Source organism: Tetrapisispora phaffii, chromosome 4, assembly GCF_000236905.1.
Source record: "Tetrapisispora phaffii CBS 4417 chromosome 4, complete genome".
NCBI classification, from domain to species: domain Eukaryota; kingdom Fungi; phylum Ascomycota; class Saccharomycetes; order Saccharomycetales; family Saccharomycetaceae; genus Tetrapisispora; species Tetrapisispora phaffii.
The window spans coordinates 657,816-682,444 of NC_016523.1; the positions used below are offsets into that span (position 1 = coordinate 657,816).

The 24,629-nt window shown below is 33.4% G+C and overlaps 13 protein-coding genes and 1 non-coding gene across 14 annotated transcripts; 7 read left to right on the top strand and 7 right to left on the bottom strand.

Annotated features, from left to right (window-relative positions):
- Positions 1-88: 88 nt before the first annotated feature.
- Positions 89-1,195, top strand: TAZ1 (lysophosphatidylcholine acyltransferase; the record flags this gene model as incomplete). The annotated part of the gene is made up of 1 exon (XM_003685341.1): positions 89-1,195. One exon carries the CDS (start codon positions 89-91, stop codon positions 1,193-1,195), a length of 1,107 nt encoding a protein of 368 aa, XP_003685389.1.
- Positions 1,196-1,366: 171 nt separating this feature from the next.
- KAR3 (Kar3p) lies at positions 1,367-3,541 on the bottom strand (the record flags this gene model as incomplete). Its single annotated transcript, XM_003685342.1, has 1 exon — positions 1,367-3,541. One exon carries the CDS (start codon positions 3,539-3,541, stop codon positions 1,367-1,369), a length of 2,175 nt encoding a protein of 724 aa, XP_003685390.1.
- Positions 3,542-4,004: 463 nt separating this feature from the next.
- On the top strand, positions 4,005-4,745 carry RRP15 (rRNA-processing protein RRP15; the record flags this gene model as incomplete). The annotated part of the gene is made up of 1 exon (XM_003685343.1): positions 4,005-4,745. The coding sequence occupies one exon, from the start codon at positions 4,005-4,007 to the stop codon at positions 4,743-4,745; it is 741 nt and encodes a 246-aa protein (XP_003685391.1).
- A 307-nt stretch (positions 4,746-5,052) lies between these two features.
- Positions 5,053-6,594, bottom strand: PPT1 (protein serine/threonine phosphatase; the record flags this gene model as incomplete). Its single annotated transcript, XM_003685344.1, has 1 exon — positions 5,053-6,594. The coding sequence occupies one exon, from the start codon at positions 6,592-6,594 to the stop codon at positions 5,053-5,055; it is 1,542 nt and encodes a 513-aa protein (XP_003685392.1).
- Positions 6,595-8,001: 1,407 nt separating this feature from the next.
- On the top strand, positions 8,002-8,075 carry TPHA0Dtrna7I. The gene has a single exon. It is a non-coding gene; the product is annotated as a tRNA-Ile (tRNA).
- A 143-nt stretch (positions 8,076-8,218) lies between these two features.
- NOC4 (ribosome biosynthesis protein NOC4) lies at positions 8,219-9,895 on the bottom strand (the record flags this gene model as incomplete). The annotated part of the gene is made up of 1 exon (XM_003685345.1): positions 8,219-9,895. The coding sequence occupies one exon, from the start codon at positions 9,893-9,895 to the stop codon at positions 8,219-8,221; it is 1,677 nt and encodes a 558-aa protein (XP_003685393.1).
- Positions 9,896-11,140: 1,245 nt separating this feature from the next.
- On the top strand, positions 11,141-12,298 carry TPHA0D03240 (RTA1 domain-containing protein; the record flags this gene model as incomplete). Its single annotated transcript, XM_003685346.1, has 1 exon — positions 11,141-12,298. The coding sequence occupies one exon, from the start codon at positions 11,141-11,143 to the stop codon at positions 12,296-12,298; it is 1,158 nt and encodes a 385-aa protein (XP_003685394.1).
- Positions 12,299-12,904: 606 nt separating this feature from the next.
- TPHA0D03250 (uncharacterized protein) lies at positions 12,905-13,564 on the top strand (the record flags this gene model as incomplete). Its single annotated transcript, XM_003685347.1, has 1 exon — positions 12,905-13,564. One exon carries the CDS (start codon positions 12,905-12,907, stop codon positions 13,562-13,564), a length of 660 nt encoding a protein of 219 aa, XP_003685395.1.
- A 622-nt stretch (positions 13,565-14,186) lies between these two features.
- On the top strand, positions 14,187-15,131 carry TPHA0D03260 (uncharacterized protein; the record flags this gene model as incomplete). Its single annotated transcript, XM_003685348.1, has 1 exon — positions 14,187-15,131. The coding sequence occupies one exon, from the start codon at positions 14,187-14,189 to the stop codon at positions 15,129-15,131; it is 945 nt and encodes a 314-aa protein (XP_003685396.1).
- A 116-nt stretch (positions 15,132-15,247) lies between these two features.
- Positions 15,248-16,414, bottom strand: TPHA0D03270 (uncharacterized protein; the record flags this gene model as incomplete). The annotated part of the gene is made up of 1 exon (XM_003685349.1): positions 15,248-16,414. The coding sequence occupies one exon, from the start codon at positions 16,412-16,414 to the stop codon at positions 15,248-15,250; it is 1,167 nt and encodes a 388-aa protein (XP_003685397.1).
- Positions 16,415-18,197: 1,783 nt separating this feature from the next.
- Positions 18,198-18,752, top strand: NCE102 (Nce102p; the record flags this gene model as incomplete). The annotated part of the gene is made up of 1 exon (XM_003685350.1): positions 18,198-18,752. The coding sequence occupies one exon, from the start codon at positions 18,198-18,200 to the stop codon at positions 18,750-18,752; it is 555 nt and encodes a 184-aa protein (XP_003685398.1).
- A 414-nt stretch (positions 18,753-19,166) lies between these two features.
- On the bottom strand, positions 19,167-20,024 carry PHB1 (prohibitin subunit PHB1; the record flags this gene model as incomplete). The annotated part of the gene is made up of 1 exon (XM_003685351.1): positions 19,167-20,024. One exon carries the CDS (start codon positions 20,022-20,024, stop codon positions 19,167-19,169), a length of 858 nt encoding a protein of 285 aa, XP_003685399.1.
- Positions 20,025-20,579: 555 nt separating this feature from the next.
- On the bottom strand, positions 20,580-21,170 carry SUE1 (Sue1p; the record flags this gene model as incomplete). Its single annotated transcript, XM_003685352.1, has 1 exon — positions 20,580-21,170. The coding sequence occupies one exon, from the start codon at positions 21,168-21,170 to the stop codon at positions 20,580-20,582; it is 591 nt and encodes a 196-aa protein (XP_003685400.1).
- Positions 21,171-22,483: 1,313 nt separating this feature from the next.
- Positions 22,484-24,325, bottom strand: TPHA0D03310 (MFS transporter; the record flags this gene model as incomplete). The annotated part of the gene is made up of 1 exon (XM_003685353.1): positions 22,484-24,325. One exon carries the CDS (start codon positions 24,323-24,325, stop codon positions 22,484-22,486), a length of 1,842 nt encoding a protein of 613 aa, XP_003685401.1.
- Positions 24,326-24,629: the final 304 nt, after the last annotated feature.

A 24,629-nucleotide genomic window follows, 5' to 3' on the forward strand; every position in this document is an offset into this window, starting at 1 on the left:
TTTTATCAGGTACCTATCCATATATTAATTTTAAAACAGGGAAACCATACACTTATATATAAGCAGTCCCTTTGTACACCGTTCGAGTATGTCACAATCAGATGTTCTCCAAAGAGGAGATGATTTTTTGATGCAATATCCTAGAAATTCCAAAGTATGGAAGATGTTCTCACATTTTACATGCTTATTTACTGTTGGTGTATCAAAACTAATAATTACCTCTTTGTACAATGTTGAATTAAATCATTTCGATAGGCTAGAGAGAGCTATTGACAAAGCACATGATCAAAACAGAGGTATAATGACTGTGATGAACCACATGTCTGTCATAGATGATCCATTCATCTGGGCAGTCTTCCCATGGAAAACATATCGTAAATTAGATAATATTAGATGGTGTTTAGGTGCTCACAATGTCTGCTTTACAAATAAATTTATATCCACCTACTTTTCATTAGGTCAAACTTTATCTACAGAAAGATTTGGCGCTGGTCCATTCCAAGGCTCAATCGATGCCACAGTTAGATTGTTGAGTCCAGATGAGACTTTAAAAAACATGGATACTTTGAAGTCTCACTTCAAGATGAACAGGCCTGCCTGGGTACATGTATACCCAGAAGGATTTGTGTTACAACTGCAACCACCTTTTTCAAACTCAATGAGATACTTTAAATGGGGGATTACTCGGATGATCTTAGAATCAACTAGACAGCCTGTTATTGTACCCATATTCACAACTGGTTTTGAAAATATTGCTCCTGAAGATACGGCAGAATCACCAGTAGATAGGTACTTACCTGCAGGATATGGAACCAAAATAAATGTTACTGTCGGTAAGGAAATTGATGAACATGTAATAGAAAACTACAGAGCGGAATGGAGTGCATTAGTCGAAAAGTATAAAAATCCTGACTCCCCCCATGACTTAACCGATGAACTGAAATGGGGCAAGGAGGCCCAAGAGTTGCGAAGTAGAGTTGCAGCTACGTTAAGAGAGAATGTAGCTAAGATTCGTCACGAAGAAAGAGGCTTCCCACAAGAAGATAAACGATTTAAATCTCCACAATGGTGGAAAAGATACACTACCACTGAAGGTGCTTCTGACCCAGACGTTAAATTTATAGGTAAGAACTGGGCTATAAGAAGACTTCAGTCATGTTTGACAGGCAAAGAATCTAAAGATTCCAATAAATGACATTCAACTTATATTTAAGAAAAATTAAAACAACTTGTTAATATTTTAGAAAATGTAAAAATATCTGTAATGCCATGGGATATTAAAATAATCCCTTAAATATGAGAAAAATAATTAGTTACATACATATTTCCAGTTATGTATTTAATTAATTTAATTAATTTATTACATTTAATTACCTTTCGTACCAATTTTTGTTGAGTTAACCTTAGATGCAAACCTTAATGAATTTATAGTTTCATTTAAATGACTTTTTGTAGGTGATATATTCACGAACATTAAAGTTTTTGATGAACCCGTCAACGAATATTGCAGCAAGTATGTTAATTTAGAATTTCTAAAAGGAATGTGTCTCTTAGTATTATCATTTTGACCCAATGCATGAATTACATCACCTAGACAACTCAATGATTTATTGATGTTCTGAGTTTCTCTTAATCTTGCACCTACTGCTTGTGAAGAATTTAATCTTTCAGACCCCGCAAGATCAACCAAATTCAGTATCCCTTCAGATGAATCCCCCGTAATTTCGTTTTTTCCCTTAAGATAGATCATGAATACACTATGAGAACGAGATGATCTCTCGTTAGAGTTAGTTGCTGCTGTAGCTCTTAGTTTAGTAGCTTTTTTTAGTACGTTATTTACAATTCCTTTGTTATTCAATGCAATTGTATTGATATTCGTCACACTTGTAGTCATCGTCTCTTTATCATGTCTAATCTCATGCTTATTTGGCGAACCAGCTTCATTTCCATCTGTTGAATTATCACGTAGTAGATCTATTATACCTTCATTATAAATTTCAATAAATTGACAACTAATATCATAAATCCATCCCTTTTCCTTCATTGATTCAGTCCAATCAAAAATATGAGATATAGTTGCAGGTATCATACCATCATTATCATTTAACATGGTATATGTTTTCCCTGAGCCTGTTTGGCCATATGCAAATATGCATACATTATGACCATCTAATGAACTTTGAACTAGCTGACCAATTTCTTTAAAAACTTCAGTATTTGAATCAGCTTGGTCAAATATTCTATCAAATTTATATATTTGAGATTCTCCATTTTCCTTGGTCACCTTCATTGATTGTGTACCATAATTGTTATCAAATCGTTTAATTTTTATATTTGATATATCTGGATCTTCAATATCTGGCAGAGGAGGACGCATCCTACAGAAAACTCTAATATTTCCTCTTAGCTCCTGTAATCTATTATGCAATACACGTCTCATCGTTTCTTCTTTTATTAATATTTGATTTGTTTCTATCATTTCTGCTTTTACGTTTTCAAGATATCTTTTCAATTGTTCATTTTTTTCTATGGTATTCAGGACTTCATTTTCCTTGGCAGCTATATCCACCTTTAATTGGTTTGAATCTTCAGTATTAACATGATAGTTTTCTTTAAGTTTTTTCAACTTATCTTGTGAAAGCTTTACTTCCTCTGTTAATTTACTTAATTCTTCTTTCAACTTCAGTTCTAACAAATTCTTCTTTGATTCCAGAATATTTTTCATATCTATTTCTGCTTTCGTTTCTGTTATTATCTGCTGTTGTAATGCATTATTCCAAATTTCTCTATTTTTGTCCACTTCTTTTCTTGCTATGCTCTGGTTAGTTATGAATACATTTGGTTGAGTTAAAATATCATTTCGAAGATTGGTTAATTTTTCAGATAAGATTTCCTTTTCATCTTCAAATTTTCTTACTTTCTCAAATCGAAGTTTATCCAAGTCTGAAATATATTCAGACGACAATCTGTTTAAGTTAGCTTTATTAATCGCTCTTACTTGTTTTAATTTTAATTCCTGCTCACGGTTTTTGTAATCTTTTTTTGATTCAAATTCATATTGTAACTTAGTCAATTCATTAGTTTTCAAAGTCAACTCTTTATGCTGTGCCATTTTTTGCTCTCGTAATTCGTCCAATTTTTTTTGAATATTTTTAAATTCTACTTTATACCCTTCGAATTCATCTTTCTTTGAATCTAGTATGCTTTTCTTACCGAATAATTTATTTTGAAGTTCTATTAATTTCGGATCATTTTGTTGATATAATGACTCAAGTATTGATTGATTTTCTTTATTAATACTTCCTGAAGGTATCTTAGTCAAACCAAACTGAAGCTTACTATTGCTACCATTTTCTACTTGCCTATGTAATTGCTTGCTACTTGATGAGACAGAATCATTACCAAGGGAATCTTGTTCTATGCTTGTCATACCAATACTTCTTTTCCTATCATTTGAATTCTGATTCTCGTTTTTATAACTACTTCGCAGATTATTCTCATTGTGATCATTCGAGTCCTCATCATTAATGACATTAGACATTGCGTTGTCTTGTATGAAGTTGTATAGAGTTTCCAACCCAATTAAATATTGTTTTTAAACAAGTATATAGATGAGCAGCTTATAAAGGACTATACCTACTTCTAATGAAAAACGAGGTACTAAATATAATGATTCTAAATGCACTGATCAACTATATAGCTTTACCATTGTTTACTGTTCTTTATTTAAATAAAATCATATTTTTGTTTGTGTCGAAACGTTACCCGTCTTCATGCCTTTTCATAACATGACATTTTGGAAAATTAATGAAAATTTAATCTTTGCGATGAGCAAAGCTCTTCATTTAACAAATTATGGAACCTCTTAAACTTATCTTTTTGTATTATAAGTTATGAAACAAATAAAGTTGTTAGAAATATATATTGTTATTCAAGCTATAGCAATATTAACGCGTTTAATCCACATATAGTACAATCCTAGTGGTCTACTACAACAAGCCGAGATGAGTTCAAAGCATTCGATGAGTGTGCAGAGTAAGAAGAGAAATATAAATATCATGAAACGCGATAATCAAGCAGCTGATGTTAAGGTTTCAGACAATGTCGTATCTAATACATTGGAAGAGGATCAAGATGAGGTAGACGATGACGAGTTAGATTTAGAGAATGTTTCCTCACGTTCTGATGCTGAAGGTGACGATGAAGATGATTCCGATGTTATAGAAAAAGAAGAAAGTGATGATGATTTCCCAAGAAAAAGAAAATCGAAAATGAGTAAACATGATGATGGTTCCAACGATTTCTCTAGTGCAGTTACTGCCATTCTATCGTCTCATTTGAAGGCATATGATAGAAAAGATCCTATCATGGCCAGAAACAAGAAAGTGTTGAAGAAAAATGAGGAAGATAAATTGGAACAACAAGCTAGAAAGCAACTGTTGGTTGAGAAGAAGAAATTGTTATCAAAATCTAGGAAGCTTGATATTATCCCTGTTGCATCTGAAGATAACTCAGGTGAGGAAATCAGAAAAATATTAGAGAAGGAAGCAAAACTAAGAAAAGTGGCTCAAAAAGGTGTTATAAAATTATTCAATGCTATTTTATCTACACAAGTTAAAACTGATAAAGAAGTTAATTCTACATTAGGTGATATTACAAATAGAAATGAAAAGAAACAATTGATCACGGAAGTATCGAAAGAAAAGTTTTTAGACTTAGTTAAGGCTGCCGGTGATGATGCATAAATGGGTTTAATTAATCATTCCGGTTTATATAAATACTGGTAAATAATCAAGAAATTTACTAAATAAATGCATACTGTATAATAAAACAAATAATCTTTCATTGAACTTTTCATATAGACATGTATTTTATAATACCCCACTGAAACACTATATAGGGTATGAATAGTGATATGTATCTGATTGGTAACTAAGTTTAAGAATGTGAAAAGCTTACATTATGTTACTAGTTGCAAAGTATATTAGAGAAATAATTATTTAGTTCACCTCATTAGTTGGAAAAGGAAAAGAAACGCAAGTATTGCAATTACTAAAAACCCAAACCACCGTTAGAGTAAGCCATTGGCTTGACATCTGGATGTTCAACTGCTGTAAAAGTTTCAACAATCAAATTTTCATCATCATTGCCATTTTGTAATAATACACCATTGTCTGGCGTAATATGAATTATACCACCTAAGTTACCTTGGGAATCACAGTAATTTGGAGCACTGAAAACAGTCACTAGTTTACCATCATGTTCATACTTTACACCCGTCATTCTAACTTCATGAGACCTAAAAACTTTACGAAGCTTATTTCTTTCTAAATATTTAGCTGTAATATCTGGACCAAACGCAAAACCTAAACCACGTTGCGATGGACCCAAACCATTTGCTGCTTGTGGATCTGACCATAATAATTCCATAAATAAACCTTCTCTTGGTGGTTGAGAAAATCTATCTAAGTTTCTGATATCATCAAGAGTTGATTTTTCATCACTTGGTAAACCACCGTGCATAACTAGATAATCGTTGTTGATTAAAGTTGCCAATGGCAAACTTTCAAAACTTAATGAGAATAAGTCGAAAATACGTTGTGAATATTTATATTTACATTCGTCTTCAAAACCGTAAATCTTATTCATATTATCAGTTTCATGATTACCTCTATTTAAATAGATATTCTTTGGATATAAAATCTTTAATGAGTAAAATAATAGAGCTACTTCACAGGACCAAGAACCACGATCCACTAAGTCACCATTGAATAAATATATGTGGTCTTTGCTAACTTTCCCGAACTTTTTGAATATATTTAAGACATCATAAAACTGGCCATGTGTGTCACCACACACTGAAATTTTAACCTCTTTGGTGTTTTCATTGGATAGCTCAACAAGGGTTGGCTCAGATAAGAAAATTCTATCAACATGAGATATTATAGCTGCTGCATATTGTTTTGGGATAGTTTTACCTTTTAAAAATATATCATTAACCATACCAGAAATAAATTCTTGTGACATATTTTCAACTTCAACACCTGCTGGCGAATTTTTTTCATCTGTCAGTTGCTTAAAATTTAATTTTGGACCTTTGTATGTCTTCAAGTCTGCATTCGCATTGAATGACTCTAAATTCAAGGTTTGACAAATATTAGATTTTGCATTATCACCACTTCCACCTATAGCATTTTTAAACCTTTCTTCTCGGATAAAATTTTCACATACTTTTAATGCATTAGAGGCTGTAATATCATTTGGCTTAGCCTTTAAAACAACATTTAAGTCATTTTTGGCTTTTCTGAATTCTAAAATACCGACGTATGATAAACCTCTCCTGTGATAAGCTTTTATATTTTTTGGGTCAAGCTTTAAAGCATTATCACAATCAACAACAGCAGAGTAAAAGTTATCTTGTTTTAAATGTGCCAATGCCCTATTAGAAAAATAAATTGACTGTGTGCTGTCTAAAGCAATGGCTTTGCTATAAAACTCTATAGCTGAATCATAATCGCTTTTCTTTATATATTCATTACCTTTATTTTTGAAATCTAATGCAGTGGCAATATCCTCTTGCGATGGCGATGACATAGTATCTACGCTTTATTTCAATTCTTGGATTTTACTTATTTAACTATAAACTAAGCAATTATAAAAGCAGTCGATACAAATAGGTGATTGCTAAATTAATATGAATTTCTTACATTTATTTATGTATATTAATGATCTTTTAAATTCCAATAGTCACTGGTATTTAATATTTGAAATCTTTCAAAATTTTCCGATGAGGGTTAATTTACACATTTTCTAAATGTGAGATCAGATTAAACCAAAGAAGATAAAAATCAAAATTATAAATTGTAGAGAGGTCTTGATGAGATAAACGATAAAAGATAAAACATTGAAGGAGAGAAGGTTTATGAATATATGTACAAATACATAACGAGCAAGACTAGTGAATTACGAGAAGATGAATTATTTCTAGAAGTGTGATACCAGCAATATATATATGGTTATATTACTCATTTATTTATGGCTGGTAGTTCATTTTGAATAAACAAAATCATGTATAACGGACATGGATACATTATAAAAGTTACACGATGTTTTTATTATCTATTGACTCTTTCACATGTGCTTATTGATGGCATACTTGGTTATTTTCTGCAATACAAGAAGTATAACAGTTTAGTACCAATTGCTACTTCCAATTTTTTTGAAATCTTTATTGTGGCAAGGATATTACTGCTTGAATGTTAAATAATAACTTAGACAACTTTTAACTAGAGTATTATACCAGAATAACCAAGATAAGCAAACTCAGATCTAAAGTTACTACTATTACACATCGCTTTCTTAATATCTAACTATATCGGATTAACCAATTGATTAAAATTAATATTTTCAGAAAGCTTAAGTATTAGTAATAAAACTATTGAGCAATATTTCAGTTCGTATATTTGCTACTTACATAACTGACGTGAGAAAAAAAGGAGGCTAGTAGAATTGTTTACAAAATCGTTTAGCTATACAATATTGGTCTTATTCTTGTTGTAATATAAGCTCAGCAAGAGTTAGATTACGATATAACAGTAATAATATTTCCTATTTAGGAGCTATTACTGAAACAGTTACGAAACATTAATATTTCCTGTTTAGGAAATATTGTCACCAACTGGAACAGCTGATGTCGCCACGAATGCAATGACAAGTTCAACGAGGCACATTGCAAATTGTAGCTAAACTAAAAGTATAAATAGGAGACCTATTTATACTTCTAGTATTTGGATGATCATGTAACTTATTATTAGATATTATGTAGAATATATAAAAAGAAGCAAGTTTCTGTTTACGCTGAAAATATAAGAAGATCCGATCCTGCGCTTCCCATCTGCCATAATATAATAGTCTGTCTTACATCTGTCTATCTATTACATTATAATCCTGTCATAACTCTGTCTACTGTAGTATCCGTATTACAAAAATTCTCACAAAAAAGGTCCCTTGGCCCAGTTGGTTAAGGCATCGTGCTAATAACGCGGGGATCAGCGGTTCGATCCCGCTAGGGACCATTTTAGTTTTTTTCTCAATCTATCAGATATCATATTTCTATTGTTGTCAGTTTTAGCAGTTACTGATTATAATAACAAACCTTCAAACCTGTCAAACATAATTTCCTTTTTATTTATTACTTATGTATTTAATTATATGAGTACTACCAATCGACACCTTCTATAAAAATAGAGTCAGAGCCAAGAACGTCGCCTTTCTCTGTTCTTGAAGTATCATTAGCAAATATGTCATCAAAAGTATCATATTCTAATGATGGTGAAACTTTTAACTTTCTATCAACTTCTGCCTTTAGTAAAGAGTCGTAACCCCAATCTAAGAAGTCCTCCATATTATAATTTAATTTTCTAAATGGTTGAGCGAAAATTTTTGCTAAACTTGCTACATTTGTATGATAGTGATCAACTAATGTCAATAATTCCCATAAGGAAGAACCAATGGCATTTGTCAATTCTGGGTTTGTTTCTTCAGGATCGTATGGATCATTGTACGCTAATTTCAATCTCTTCAATTCAGCTTTCTGTTCATCCGAACCAAATGGATCGTCTATAAATGCTGGATTATGTAACATGATCATACATGTAGGGTGTTTTTTAAGTAAGTTATAGGTAAATGGAATGACTGTAACAATTGCCGATGGAGGAGCTTGCAATGTTAATCTGGCCAATTTCTTAATGAATGATGCAACTAAATGACTTGATATATGAGTAGATGATAAAAATAATTCTAACATCCTGAAAAATCTAGATCTATATTTGACATGCATTAAATCTGGAGTCAAACATTGATATAATTTGGAATAGAAGTTTGGATATTCTAAATTGAAACGTCTCATCAATTCAAATAAACCATTTAATGATAAGATTGGAATAATACCTGAATTGGCTTCTTTCTTACCAAAATTCACATTATAGGAGTCAGTTAAAAAATCCATCAATTTTGTTGGGGTGTGAAAATGTGGAATTATTCTTTTGTGTAAAATTAATAAAATTGTCTTATATTGATCAACAGATAGGAACCCATTCAATATATATAACCAATTTTTTTCAAAATTACTTTTGAATTTGGAGACATCTTCAACAAGTTTGGGTGGATTCGCGACATAAACTTCTAGATCATCGTTATTAGGTAAATCACAATGAACGTCATGGTTAACAACGGTCAACCATTTACCAATACTATTGGAACTTGTATATCTTTCATCTTCATTAGAATCGGTTAATAATTTATTGAATTCAGAATTGAAGTAGAACTGAACATCAGCAAATTTTTGATAATAATTATCTTTAAATTCTACCAAAGTCGCATTTTGAGATTGACCATTTTTGAGTTCTTCATCACCAAAGTCGGAATCCCAAAGAGCCACTAGCAGTTTTTGATATGTTTTTGTTGGGAAGTATGGATCATCAACGTTTGAGGAGAAATAAATTGCTTCCAACTCTATACATTGCATGTAAACATCTAACGAGTCTAATGCTATCGAAGTTTCAAACGGGATACTTGATAAAATAACTAGTAGTTTATCTTTGAAGTTCTCGAACAACTTTCTACACCAAGTTCTTAATTGTTTTGTTTCGTCAGTCTTAGCAGACCTTATAGTCATATCCTCTCGAGAAAAAAGTTGCTTAAAAACCTGAAACAAAGAAACGACAATGAATCTTAGCCTCTGTTCATTCTCGTCCCAAAATTCATCTGAACTGAGATCATTCTCATCGATAGTTAAGTTATTTATTAATGGTATTATTAGTTTGTAATTTTTTTTATCATCAATTGAAATAATCGACTTTGCATCTCTCTTAATTTCTTCAAATGTCAAACTCATCTTTTATTCCAAGACGTTTGTGTTTGCCTATTTGCTCACTTATACAGAATCTATATTCAAAAACTCACTGAATAATAACAGAAAACACAAACATATACAAAATTCGATACGTTACTATTATATAAACCATAACTACTTTCGAACAATACGAATGCATCTCAGTCCAACTTATTTCATCTCATCTCATCTCATCTCATCTCATCTTATCTTTTGTTAATTAGTAGGTTAGTTTTTCAAAATATTTCATTACTACCAAAGTACTACCTAACATTTTCGCCATAGTAAAAAAAAATTTTCTGTCTTTTTTGTCTTTACAATGCACGTACCGAATGATGGAAGATGACATGATTACAACGACCTCTCCCAGTCAATAAGAAACGATAGGCTGTGTTATGCATAGATCTGTCCATTTTCAGCCACCTCGGTTAGCATCACTGTTGCTGAACGGAATTGAATTCATTCAGGGCTTACAAAAAGATGTATTTCTTGAGATTTATGAAATAATATTGTATAGATACTCTATTGTCCCTCGGAAAGTGGCTTAATACTGTTTTATTTTATTTTGTAATTGAATGTCAAACTACAACTACTAGCATCGCATCGCATCGCATCGCATCGCATCAGTAAACTGAAGAAATGCTGTCTTCGAATGTTGTAGGCGAAGCAAGATCGTTCTACTATTGAAAAAACACTATTTCGCGGAAAGTCAGAGAAGATGGCATGGGATGAATTAGTTACCATACTGTGTAGACTAACTGTGCCTCAATGTATGTTACAGGTACATGTTACGGTAAACAACAACAGTTGTTGGCTTATCGAATAACGGCTTGGAAACTTCAAAGATACATAACATAATTCTTACGGTTTTATTTGGTATGTGGATTTGAAGGTATTTGTCTCTTGGAGTTGATACTTGTGGTGTCAGTTGTTACTAGCGGAAAAGCTTCAATACTCAGATCGCTTATGATCTTAAATAAAAATGTTGGCTTAAACATAGATGAGATAAAGGCTTAAACATAAATACCATTTGTATCTTATATTTTTGCTTTGAAATAACTATATAAACAGTGATGATTTTGAGTAATAAGTAACCAGTATTCTTAATTCTTATATCGTTAAAATAATATACATTTACCTATCCAATTAGCTAGCTCAATTGTCATCAATTGCCATCGCTTGTGAATTAATTTTAAATCATTCTAAAGAATATACACATATAAAAATAAAACATACAAAATAGAAAAGATGGATATTGTAACATATACTCTGGATACAGTGGTTAAGAGGGCCAATGAGACAGCTGATGGTACATACAATTTTTATGGGAATGCCACTCCAAATTTAGCATTCAATGTCATCATGTTGGTCCTATATGTTGTTCTGCTAATAACACACCTGATTTTATTAATGTATAAACAATATTTCTTTTCATGGATGATGATTTTTTCAATTATATTACAATTTGCTGGTTACTGTGCTAGAGTGGACAGCCACTCAAATCCTTACTCTGTGGCTTCATATGCCGTACAGTCTACTTTTCTAATTGTGGCGCCAGTTTTATTTATGGGTGCTTTATATTTCCAATTGGCTAAATTGATTGAAATTTACGGTCATAAATATTGTCTCATTAGATCACCTAAACTATATTCAAGAACATTTATTTCATTTGATATCTTCTCGTTTCTCATTCAAGCTGCAGGTGGTGGGATAGTTGGTTCGGCAGCATCAGGTAGTTCAGATACAACTACTGGTAAAAATGTTTTCTTAGCTGGTGACATTCTTCAAATCGTCACAATGACTGTATTTATTTTCTTTATTTTTGATTTCTCATACAAAGTTTTCTACAAAGCTAGAAAAATTTATCAAAACACTCACAGTTCAGCATTAAAATTATCAGAAATTTCACAAAAGATGCTGGAACCTCAGTACAGAAAGAAATATTATCCGATCAGACAAGATCCTGAAAGGTTTGTTTTCAAATACTATGTCATCGCTTTCTCAATAACTGTCGTATTGGTGTACATCCGTTGTTTCTATAGATTAGTTGAATTTATTGAAGGACAAGAAGGTGCCATTCACAATCACGAGGGTTACTTCATTGGATTCGATGGTGTATTGATGATGACTGCTACTTTGCTTATGACAGTATTTCATCCTGGTTTCGTGTTTTTAGGTAGAAAATATGTTATTCCAGTGACACCAGGAAGATATGATCCAGAGGATATAGAAGATATCTCAAACACTGATGAAGCAGTAGAAGAAACAACATCTATCGAACCAGTGCAAAAAGATCTAGAAGCAAATGCCGTGGAGTATAATTATGAATTACCACCTTATGAGAACCTGGAAGATCCTGAATCTTTTAAAAATTATAACAAAGATCCAATAAATTACAAGAACTAGTATAATAAATAAATAAATACTGTTAACAGGCTTGTCTCTATAGTGTAATCTCATTTTTTCAAATAATACATCCATTTCACTATTATATTATTGAAATATATATGCTACTAAATTTGAATAGATAAAGAGAGACTGTCATAGCAAAGTTAACTGAATATTTATCAACTTGCTATCATTTTATCGCAAATGGTTGAAACAAAGATACTTTACATTACTCATCGGTCACATTTATTGTAAAGACGTCATCTCATCGCTGTTTACTATATGTGTGCTATAAATTCTTTCTTTTTCTTTCTTGTCCTCCGAAATCGAAACCAAGACATTGAAAAATTTAGGCACTGATTTAAAAGCAATTGAAATTATTTAATATTAATTTTATAATATAGCTAATATGATTGATAGTATTCTGTTTAGAAACAATAAGCAAAATAAAATTAACTGTTGAAAGTAGTTTTATGTTATTGTTAAGGTTTATTATTTTTCATACTTCCTAGCCTTATCCCCCAATCATTATTTAACCCTCTGCTCTTTTTATTTTTTAACGGTAACAATTTCATTTTGTAGTTTAGCTTATTACAGCACAGACAGACAACAAAATCATTAAACATGGTTACTGATAATTATAGTAAGTCAACTACTGACTCAGAGAATTTTGATGATGTTTCATCATTTAATTCAGACAACTCATATACACCACAAGAATTTATCGGTGATACTCTCGGAAAGGAATCCTCCACGAAAATGGATGATCGTGCTAGTCATCTTTCTCATGCTATTAAAGAGACTCGTTCTGGCACAAGTGACAATAACACAATTAAGCCAGTGACCAGTAATGATGTTCATAGGATTGTGAGCAGGAACATAATGGACAACAATGTAGAATCGGAGGAGGCATTGAAAACACAATTGACAAATATGGAAAGTAGAAGAGCTGATATTATTCTACCTGCATCAATGGAAGGTAACTCCAATTTTCCAGAAGAATACACCATGGAGACAACCACTGGATTGGTTCCTGTGAAGACTTTAGAAGATATAAAAAAGAAGAAGACGATAGACTCTGAAAATTCTAGAAAGAGCCTTGTAAGCAGTGAGCTGAAAGCCAGTAAATCCAACAATACTGTGAAATCTCGAAATGAAGGTGGTTTGAACCCTGCAAAATTGAATGCTGCTGTAGAAAAAAATAAAGAGGAACTGGAGAAATATCAACATCACAAGACTGAGAAAAATCCAATAAAGAAGATGTTGTTTAAATTATTTTACTGACCCGATAAATCTAAAGTTATAGTTAAGTTCACATTCTAGTAACGAACGAGTCATTCTAAATGAATCTTAATGATTTATTTCCATTTTCATGCATAGATAGATTTTTAGTTGTTTAATATTTTAATATATATATTACAATTCAGTTTTACAAACGTTTTAATCGTTATAGACCTGCCTTATTAGTTAAGAACTTTAAAATGTATTTATATTTGTAATCGATGCGATAGCAGTTATTGACCATGAACAAAGTCTGTATCCGAGGTTGATCCGGTGTTATAGCCTGTATTGCTAATATTATGTTCTTTGATGGGCTCTTTTCAATATAAACAAGGTGCGGGGATGTTAAATCAGATCACGAAAGAAGGGATCGGATATTTTCAATTAAAGCACAAACTCCATATATAATAACTTCAGTTTATTTAAATAATATATATATATATGCATATATTATTGTCGTTGAATTTAATTTAAATATGATTATGAATAAGTTTAACTATTATATATTATCGGAAATATATTGGTATGAATAAAATATTTTTAACAAAGAAAATTAATAAGATATTGTATGGTCTAATACTATAGGATAAGATCGTTGAAATATAAAAATATTTAAAAGAATCAAATGTGCATTTTATTTCTAACAAGAAGTCATCCTGATTATGAATTAATATTGATATCTAACAGGGACGAATTTTTACAAAGGAAAACCGCATTTTCATGTTGGAATGAGAGATCTAATTGTGAGGTATTGTGTCCATATGATTTATCTCGAAATGAAACTGATCCCAGCAAGTTTGGTACTTGGTGTGGTATTAATGAATTTGGAAGAGTGTCATCTGTGTTAAATTTAAAAATGGATGAAAATAAAGTTGAAGATAAAAACGTTAGGAAAAAATCTAGAGGATATTTACCAGTCAAATTTTTAGATAACAGAAAAGAGAATAGTTTTAATGACTGGAATTCATATAGCAAATTTTTGAAACAATATCCGGATCTTGAAAAGACAGGATCTTTTAATTTATTTATAGGAGATGTTAAAAAGCAAGAATATGCACTAATTGATTCCTTCGGACAGACAAAAAGAATACTTGACGGTAAAGATGAGAATGGCAAATCAAGTGTAGTTATATCTAATTCCGAATTTATTTCTAATGATAAAGAAAGATGGCATAAAATAAGTAATGGTGAGAAGTTAATGGATGAATTTTTAAGTAAAGATATTCGTGACGAAAATTCAGTGATAGAAAGTTGTTTCAAAATCGCCTCAACAAGTGAGTTAACAAATGAATATTTGCATTCTCATGATGATATTTTAGATTTGATGACAGAAACAGTTTTTGTCCCACCAATAAAGTTAGAAAATCCTGTCGAAAAAGATAATATTGGCGCTTCATTACCTGTCGGTAAGTTCTATGGGACGAGATCACAGATAGTTATATTGGTAAATAAAGAAAGAACTACAGTCCGATATATGGAGAGAGTCCTATATGAATGTGATGATGATGTTTCGAAAGCAGGGATCGAAAAACCAATAAATGAACTTAATTTCGAATATAACATCCTTTAATGAAAAAAAAATTCTACTTCATATATACACATAGTAGATAAAAATAAATTATGTTATTGATAACTTCACAGATATAGCACACTAATTATTATAATATACAACTCTTTGCATGACAATCAAGATAAAATCTCAAGGTCTGAAATAGTTTTTAAGTTATTTTCAATTTCTTGCACGCATTGTCTATAGTAAACTAATTGGAAGTTTTGGAATAATTTCACCAGATCTAATATTTTAGCTGAATCTGTCAATTCTTCCATTTTCTCGACAGCAGAAGAGGTGTTCGAAACGAATTCATCTTCTAGTTGTTCAAGAAGTTTATAATCTTCATCTTCATTTTCGCCTTCATTTTCTTTGACAGGGTCTTTCTCTTCCGTATCCTTCGTTTCCGGTTCTTTCTCTTCAGTACCCTTTGTTTCCGGTTCTTTTGTTTCACTTTCCTTCTTTTCAATTTCTTTATCTGTAGAAACTTCCTTGGCCTCCTCTTGTTCTGCCTTGGCTTCTTTTAGTTTAACATCGTATCTCATTGTATCGAACTTCAATCTTGAGTTTTCGACATTTCTGCGCAATTGGGCAACTTCTTTAAACTCAACTTCTAACAAATGCTCTAACTTCTTATTAAACTCATTCACGATCATGGTGTCCATTTCATTCTTACCATTGTCTATATTGGTAAAACTATTAGACAAAGCTTTGAAAGCCTTACCCAAGGTGACCAAATCTTCATCTTCCTCATCATCATCGGCCTCTACCTCTTCTTCTGCTCCTGCTTCTGGATTTTCGTCTTTCGTGCCTGTATTCTTTGGAGAAGTCTGTAATTTAATATTTCTTTCGGCCTTATCAGTAATTAACTTTGAATCAGAATATGCTTTGGCTAAGGCTTGAGCGAATGATCTTGGTAAGAAATTTTTATTTTCTGTAGTTTCATCTTCAGCCCACCAGTCAGAGATACTCTCAGTTAAGTTGGGCGGATAATCGTAACCTTCAGTGGCAAATGTGTTTGTCACTAGTAACAGTCTTTTCAATATTTTCTCTACTGAATCGGTTTTAATTTCCAATTCCACATACTGTTGAGGCAGTTTACTAATTTCATCGTCTAGAGTGCCTAATTGTTCCTGGATATATCTTGATCTTGCTCGAATTGACAATTTCGTATTTGGGTCATTTAAAATAGTCTCGATATTGTTGTTAAGGTCGGTGATTGCGTTGGTGAAGTTTTCTTGGGTCTTCAAAGCCACATTGGAGATAGAATCCGTCAATTTATCAAGTGAGAAGTTACTAAACATGTTTGTGTGTGTATGTATACGTCTGCGTGCGTAGTATAAGTGACTGTTGTATTGCAATATTTTCAGAGAGTGATAGTGATAGCAACCATCAGCGGTGGTCACCATTTTAAATATACGTAGACAATAAGTTGCTTCCGTCTGGACCGGGGCCACAAAAGATTATGAGAGAGCGGAGATGGAAAGACAAACGACGCCGGGTAACTACATTTTGTGTTTTTGGGGCCCTTGCGCGGCGATGTGCCCATCGCAGCACTCCGTGTCGCAGTGTGTCTCATTCTGTCGCTGAAACCTTGAAAATGATCATCTGGTGTGTGTTGTTTTGAGGACCACTGGTGTCCAACGACTATATTTTCTCAGCATTTGCAGATAATAGGAAGCGCACACATGGTTATTAGTGTGTTTTTGAGGAAGACGGGAGATTTATAATTTCAAAGGAAACTCAGTTCCTCATATACTCAATCATTGACTGAACCGGTATAGATGCAGTTGATCAGCACATGAGAGAAAGTGTATCTAAGGGTATAATGACATTGTGCACTCGCCTGCTCCATTGATACCTAACTATGTGGTAATTACGTGTGGTATGTTGGAAGATGACACATGAATGCTCGGCGGTGAATGGAGGGGTCAAGGGGGGCACACACGACACACCATCCCTTAAAAATGTGGAAAGGCCTCTACATCGGATACGTTAGTGCACGTATGCGTGCGTGCTCGTCGCTCCCCTTATCGGTCTTGATGAACCCACCCCTTATTTTTGTTCACATTTCCTAATTTCTTTTTATTTGCCCTCGCGGTTCTTCTGGGTGTGTGATCTGCACGGGCGAGTGGGTGTGCCGTGCCGTTTCTTCACCGCTGCTTCTCCATTCTGCCGCCTTTGTCTTGTCTGTTTTTCTGTTATTTCCGTGCGGTTGCAGCCGTGTTCGCTGCACGGAAATAACGCGTGGACAGATTCACCGTGAATAGCAGAACACCGCTCTCTCTCTTGCAACACCCCCCCTTCCCCTCCCGCTTCCTTCTGCCAGCCGACATACCACCACGCACATCGGTATGCACTGCGTGCCACCCACTGTCTTCGTCGTCATTTCTACCATTTCTGCTATTTCTCATCCTGTTCATTCGGCGACGATCGATTAACTCGCACCACAGAAAGCCACGCGAGAGCGATGTTTCCTGAGCAATTCTGGCTGCGTTGGATTTCCGGCTCCTCTGTCCGCGGCCGCTGCGCCGGTTCCACCACGACCGGCGCTCTTCTCAACTACGTTTTCCGCTCATAAATGCGCTTGCTACCCGCCCTCCACCGCAGCATTGACATATTCCCTGGCCTCCCTGCTTCACTCGCTAACTGCCGACACCGCTCGCGCTGCTCGGCATTACGATAAAAAACAGCCAAGTTGAAAAACAAAACAAGCACCCACTGCTCCAGCCGAATAACCAGACCAAGCCAAACTAAAACAAAACAAGCGTCAATATAATTGAATAAACAAATAATGCTACACTTTTTTTTCTCATCCCATAATTATGCAATGACACTCTTACTTAATTATTATTAATATATATAAGTACTCTGAAACCCAATAGTTATTTTCATTCTTTCTCATTCTCCCTGTTTACGTCTCTCTCTCTATTTACAAACATGTATATATACATATATATATATATACATATAAAATATTATTCATATTTGTTCTTTTGTATATTTCCACATTTATATCAATAATAATTAATTTACAAATAATAATAATAATAAAACAAACAAGCGCAATAAAAAAATTCACACATTATGTTAGGTTTAGCTGATAATATTTTGAGAGGTGTCAACTTCTGTTTCTTCGTTATCTGTTTAGGTTTAGTTGGTTCTTTACTAGCGACTCAAAATCAACATAGTTCAAGAGTCAACTACTGTATTTTCGTCCCTCCATTCGCTCTAGTCACAGACACCTTCTACGGTGCCCTGGCCAATATATGGTCCACTCCATTGGCTTGGCCAATTATTCTGTTCTGTTTCGACTTCTTAAACTTCGCCTTCACGTTCACTGCTGGTACCGTGTTGGCTGTAGGCACAAGAACTCACTCATGTACTAACCAATCCTACTTGGATTCCAACAATATCACACAAGGTTCCACTGACAGATGTAGAAAAGCCCAAGCCGCCACCGCCTTCTTCTACTTCTCCTTCTTCATCTTCCTAGCTAAGTTGATCATGTCGTCGATTAACTTATTCACAAACGGTGCTTTAGGTTCGATGAGCTTCGGTAGACGTAGAGGTGGTGCCGGCGTAGGTGTCCCAGGTGCTGCCTCCCCACAAATCGGTGTTCCAAACATCTCTCAAGTTTAGATCGGTAATGCTTTCGGAGAGCAGCAAGAATACACTGTGTGTGTTTCTCGGCCTGCTCACTTGCTCTATTACTTTCTTCTGCACTAACTCACATGACATTAACCACTTCTAACTACAAATCCACAGCACAATTACATCCCTTTCGATATTCATCTTTAATTTTTTTTGTTACACGCAACATGCGAATGCTATGCACACCAAGGGTTATATGTTCTTTTAATTGAAATTAAAAATAATATATATATTTACATATATGTATTATACAATGCTTTAGACATAGTACAATAATACCATCACAATTATTTAATTAATAATAACTAATTAGTCTACTTTAAAAAATAAATTTTATTCTTTTTAATGTGTTTGTTCTTACTATTTACATAATTATAAAAAAAATATTTCATACTATTTGATTCACCTTCCTAAATTCAACAATAACGAATTTGGTGTTCCTGCAGATTCATTATTACCATTACTTGAACTACCGCTTGGTAAATACGTAACGTTGGACGATTGGGATAACGTCTTGGCGATTTCTTTAGAGGCTTCTAATCTTCTAATTAATAATAAACCGTCACCAGCCTTAGCTAATGCTTTTGAAATATATTCGGCACTCTCAGCCTCACCTTCGGCTCTGATGACAGCAGCCTGTCTTTCTTGTTCAGCTCTCTCCACCAAAAATTTAGCTCTCTCTGCATCCTGTTGTGCAATTTGCTTCTGTTCAACAGCTTTAGTGAATTCTTGACCAAACGTCATATGTGTAATCGACACATCCTCCAATTTGATGCCAAACTCATTAGACCTAATAGATAGTTCTTCTCTTATCTTATTAGACACTATTTCTCTCTGTGTGATTAATTCAGCAGCATCGAATTGAGCTACAATAGCTTTCAACACTTCGTTACCAATAGATGGTAGCACCCTTTCATCATAATCCAAACCTAAATTCTGGTAGATAGTAGGAAGTTGTTGAACATCGGGTCTGTGTAGCACTCTCAGCGTCAATGAAACCATTTGCAAATCTTTAGTACCTGTATTGGTGGCAATACTCTTTGGCTTTGTTCTAACATCGAAAACTATCGCTTTCTGTAGCCATGGAAATAAGAAATGGGTACCTTCCCCAATTACTTGTTGCTTGACACCAGACAATCTGTCAAATATAACAGCTCTGGAACCACCTTTGACGTCGTACATAGCATATTGAATACCAGAAACAGCAATACCCAAAGGTACTGCAATCTTGATTAATCTGTCAAGGACTTTAGTAGACATTCTTAGCGATCAGTTGTGAATATATCAATATCTATACTATACTGATCTCGACAATCTTAATCAATATAAATTCAGGAAATATATATGTATAGTACTGATAATAAATATCTTATAAAAATATAATTAACCTTTCCATACCCCTTCATTTTACTTTTAAACTGATTACAATTTATTGTATTGTGTGTGTGCTTGATTTTGAAATTTTTTGCGTTGTTTCTCTTAAAAATAATTTGAAATAAAATGCACGTGATTTATTCAATAATTGTTACCAATAAGACCTGATGGACTGTTTTGTTTGAGGCAATCCATTAAGATGAGTTGTCTAGCAAACGAATAAGAGTTAATATTAGGAACAGTGTCTGTTAGATGAATATGTATATCGTAGAACAGTTAAGTCAATTTATAGGTTAATGAATATGTATATATATATGTGTGTGTGTGTGTATGGACGTGCCTGCGTGTGTGAATGAATATATAATTTTAAATGCGTTAGTGTTTAATGAAAATGTTTATTACTATGTCTTTAGTGGGGAGTGGATGGGAGTCCTCTTGTTATTATTTCTTCTTTCTCAAGGGTTCATTTACTTCAAATGGTTTTAATGTTTTCAAGAACCGACGAGGGACATTGTTCCATTCTGGGTAGTATTCCATTCCCATTATTGAAGTTGACCACCAGTTATAAGGTAGCAGATTCTCAGGAACTGTTGGATTGTATTTCCATGTGCCGTTAACACCCCCAGACATGATTCCACCGGTACCTTTCTCGCCTGTCAAAACACTAAATGCTTCATGGTTCTTTTGCGGAAGGACAGGGTTATTTTTTTCTTGTGTTTCTTGTGTCGATAAAAAGTCATTATTATACTTATTTATATTTCTGAAGAGTGGATTTTCTTTTACAGGATAAGTGATTGGTCTGTAACCACTAAACAATATGTCATTTGTTAATTTTGTTGATTCTAAATATCTGGTAGTGGGTACTCTTGGTAAATTTTTGAAAATACTATTAAAAGTGGCACTATTGTGACCCGTAACAGAATGAGATGAGTCTACTGCCCTTGAACTTGACATTGATTTCCTCTTCCAAAGAGATTTGTTCGTGCTTGAGAAAAACATTTTGCTATTCATCATGTAAAGTCTTTGTTTCATTGTATAAGCGGTGTGTAAATTGTATGGTAATCTTTTATTGATTGTCTGTTTGTCTATGAATATGATGATATACAGTACAACATTATAGAATTATTATTTAAATGAATGTTTATATATATGTCTATATATGTATATATATATGTGTGTGGGTGTTTGTATTTAATTAATGCACCTGTGCATATCAGAGGGTGTAAAAAAATTAAGGGAAATGATTAAAAAAATCAAATCTCCGATAATCCCACCCTCATAATATTTCGCCCAAAAGAAGAACACAAAAGGAAAGATTGGATTACAAATTGCAGTTGATTCAGATAAATAGCACATATATAAATCATTTCAAAGCCTATACATGTTACAGATGAATATAGAAGTATATGTATATAAGTATAGTTAAAAGAGTCGTTTACAAGACTCGCTTTTGACACTTGCAGTTGTTGACTCATGGGTGTCAAGATATTTCCATTCTCTCTTTTTCTCATGTACATCATATACAATCATGCGTTACTTATCATATTAAAACCATTGCATCTATAGCAGTAACTAGTTTCAAGAAGACTGGTTATAATTTTGTAATTCAATTGTATTTGTAGCAAAGGAGTTATCTTATTAAACATAAGCCTTTCTTGAAATTTTAGGAATGTAGAGGGGGACCTCCTCTGTGGAGTGGGGGAGCAATAAATGAAAGACCAATCGAGAACGAAATAAACTCATCGGACTCCTCTTTCATCGTGATAAAGTGAAACTAGTCAGATGACTACCATGAAAGCATTATATAAGAGAGTATGTTGAGACATGTTGAGACATGCTGTATATATTTTCATGAATCTTTGGGTGTAATGTAAAACAGATTGGCGTATTTTATAATTTGTTAATCTACAAAAAATGACGACAATTATTATTAAAAGTATTAATTATTGTAGTTTATTATGTATGACAATTATGTAAATTAGGTGAAAATACAGTGTATTTACATATATTTTGTATTAAAAGATATTTGTTTCCTAAACAATCAGTTATTGATTAGGTTGGTTTTTCGTAAAATGACGTTTTCCATAGTCAAAGTGCTTTCTTGACTAATAAATCTTGGATATGCAAAAACTTGTTAAAATCTCAAATGGCATGAAATAATAATTAAGATCAATTGTGGAGACAAAAGTAGAGATTTTCTGTTTTAGTTAAAAAATAAAAGTAGTTTGAGAATGGAGGAAGAAGGGGGTGTGTGAAGTATTGTAAAATATCACTCTTTTGAATGATATTTCAAATAGAAAAATAAAAATAAAAGGAATTTGTTTTATAATGCCATCAACTCACAACTATTCCTCAACACCATCTAATGAATAATCTTTCTTAGATAATCTAGCTCTTAGTCCTTTACCAAAGGTGTAGAATAAGTATGGAATTAAAACCATCCCCGAGGCAATGAATGCTAATAACCAAGAAGCCCAATGTAAACCTAAATTATGGTACATTTGAGTTGTAAATAATGGGAAAGCAGCACCACCAGCGGATCTTAAAAACACTTTAGTGGCCAGGGCACTTGAAGCATATTGAGCGTAACAATCAATGATATAATTGTTCAATGAATAGTAAATCAAAACCATACCGTAACCGAAGGGTAAACCAGAAGATGCTGGAGCAACCCAAATGACCTTCTTGGTTGCTGTAGCACCTAACATCCATAAAGAAATAGCAGCAAATGGAGCACCGATCATAGCACCTAATAAACGATCTTCTGGATTTGGCTTACGACGTCTTGTAATTGCTAAATATTTGTTTTCACAGTAGAAGGTCGTACATAAAGCCAATGAAGCACCGATTAAAATTGGAATAAACATTAAACCGGTTAAATTGTCCTTGTAATCGTATAATTCACCAAAAATGACAGGGAAAGCAAAGAAGAAACCGTACAATAATGAATAAATTAACATAACGTAGAAACATGTCAAATCTAGAACAGGTTCAGTGACAGCAAAGTATAATGGTCTGACACAACAGGCTTTTAACATTTCATTCAAAGATAAACCTTGAGCTTCTTGTTCAGTCATAATTTTTGGATTACCTGTCTCTTTTCTCAATTTAGCAGCCTTTCTCTTTAAGATGACTGGAGCATAAGTTTCGGGAATAAGGGCAACAATGATCCACATGACACCGGCAAAAGCCATGTTAACCCAGAAAATCAAATCCATACGACCTGTAGAGACAGAAATAAAACCATTAACTAATGGACCAAAAACTGGACCACAGTAAGGGGCATAGGCAAAGAAAGCGATAGCTCTACCTCTGGTATCATTTGGAAACATATCAGCAATGGAACCACCGACTAAACATAAACCTGAAGAAGCCCAAACACCACAGAAGAATCTACAAATCATCAATGTCTGTGGGTTCTTGGCGACAGCACAAGGTATGTTGAAAATGACATATAAAAACATAGAGACAAAGTAAGCGACTCTTCTACCGTAAATATCACTAACAGGAGACCAGATTAAGGGACCGAAAGAGAAACCAAGAACCATTAATGAAACAGATAAGACAGCAACTTCAGAACCAACATGTAAATGTTTTTGAACGGTACCTAAACCACCAGCAATACAAGCAGAACCATAAGCAACACAAATAACCAAGATGGATAAAGTAATGGTGTAAAGCCATCTCAGTTTTAAAGACCAGTTATGTGGATTGGCTGGATCGCCTGTAACAAATGTAACAAATTCAATTTCAGGGTCTAATTCTGGTTCATCGCCAGAGGTACCAGTTTTTTCAGCTTCTTTTAGATCACTATCGGAATTCGATGACGAATCATGTGTTTGTGATCTATCCATTTGTTTTGTTCTTGTTCTAGTAATCGTTGTGGAGTTTCTACCCAAAGAATGTAAAGTAGCTACTGGAACCAAACCAGTTGGAGTTTCCATTGTATATTCTTCTGGGAAAATACTGTGCTTGTTACTAGTTGGAGCGTTGACATCTGGAATTGGGGCATCTGAGGTCAACCCCATGTCTTGCAGACTCTTGACAGTTTCAGTTCTAGATAAATTTAATGCAGCGCCACCATTGTCACCGGATGGTACATATTGCTGAGGTTGTTCTTCATTTCCTACACCGGTAGAACTTTCGGTGGAGTCGAAAGACTCAATATCTTCGTATTCGTTTGACATTATTTATAATCGTGTCTTTGTTGTTTTTTTCTCTCTCAGTTAATATATAGAAAATTATATGGAGTTAAAAGGGAAAAAGTAAAGGCAAATTTTTAAAGTTTCTTGAAACAAAATTTTCAAACTTGTATGTAATTAATTTATTAGTTTGTTAAAATTATTGAAAATAAAAAATTAATTAGTTGAGGTTTATTTCAAATATATAACCAAATGCAATGAATATATAAATTAATATATATTTGTGAGTGTTGTAAACTTTGGAGGGGGGAGTGGAATGATTAAGTTTCAAATTATTTTGTTCCTAATT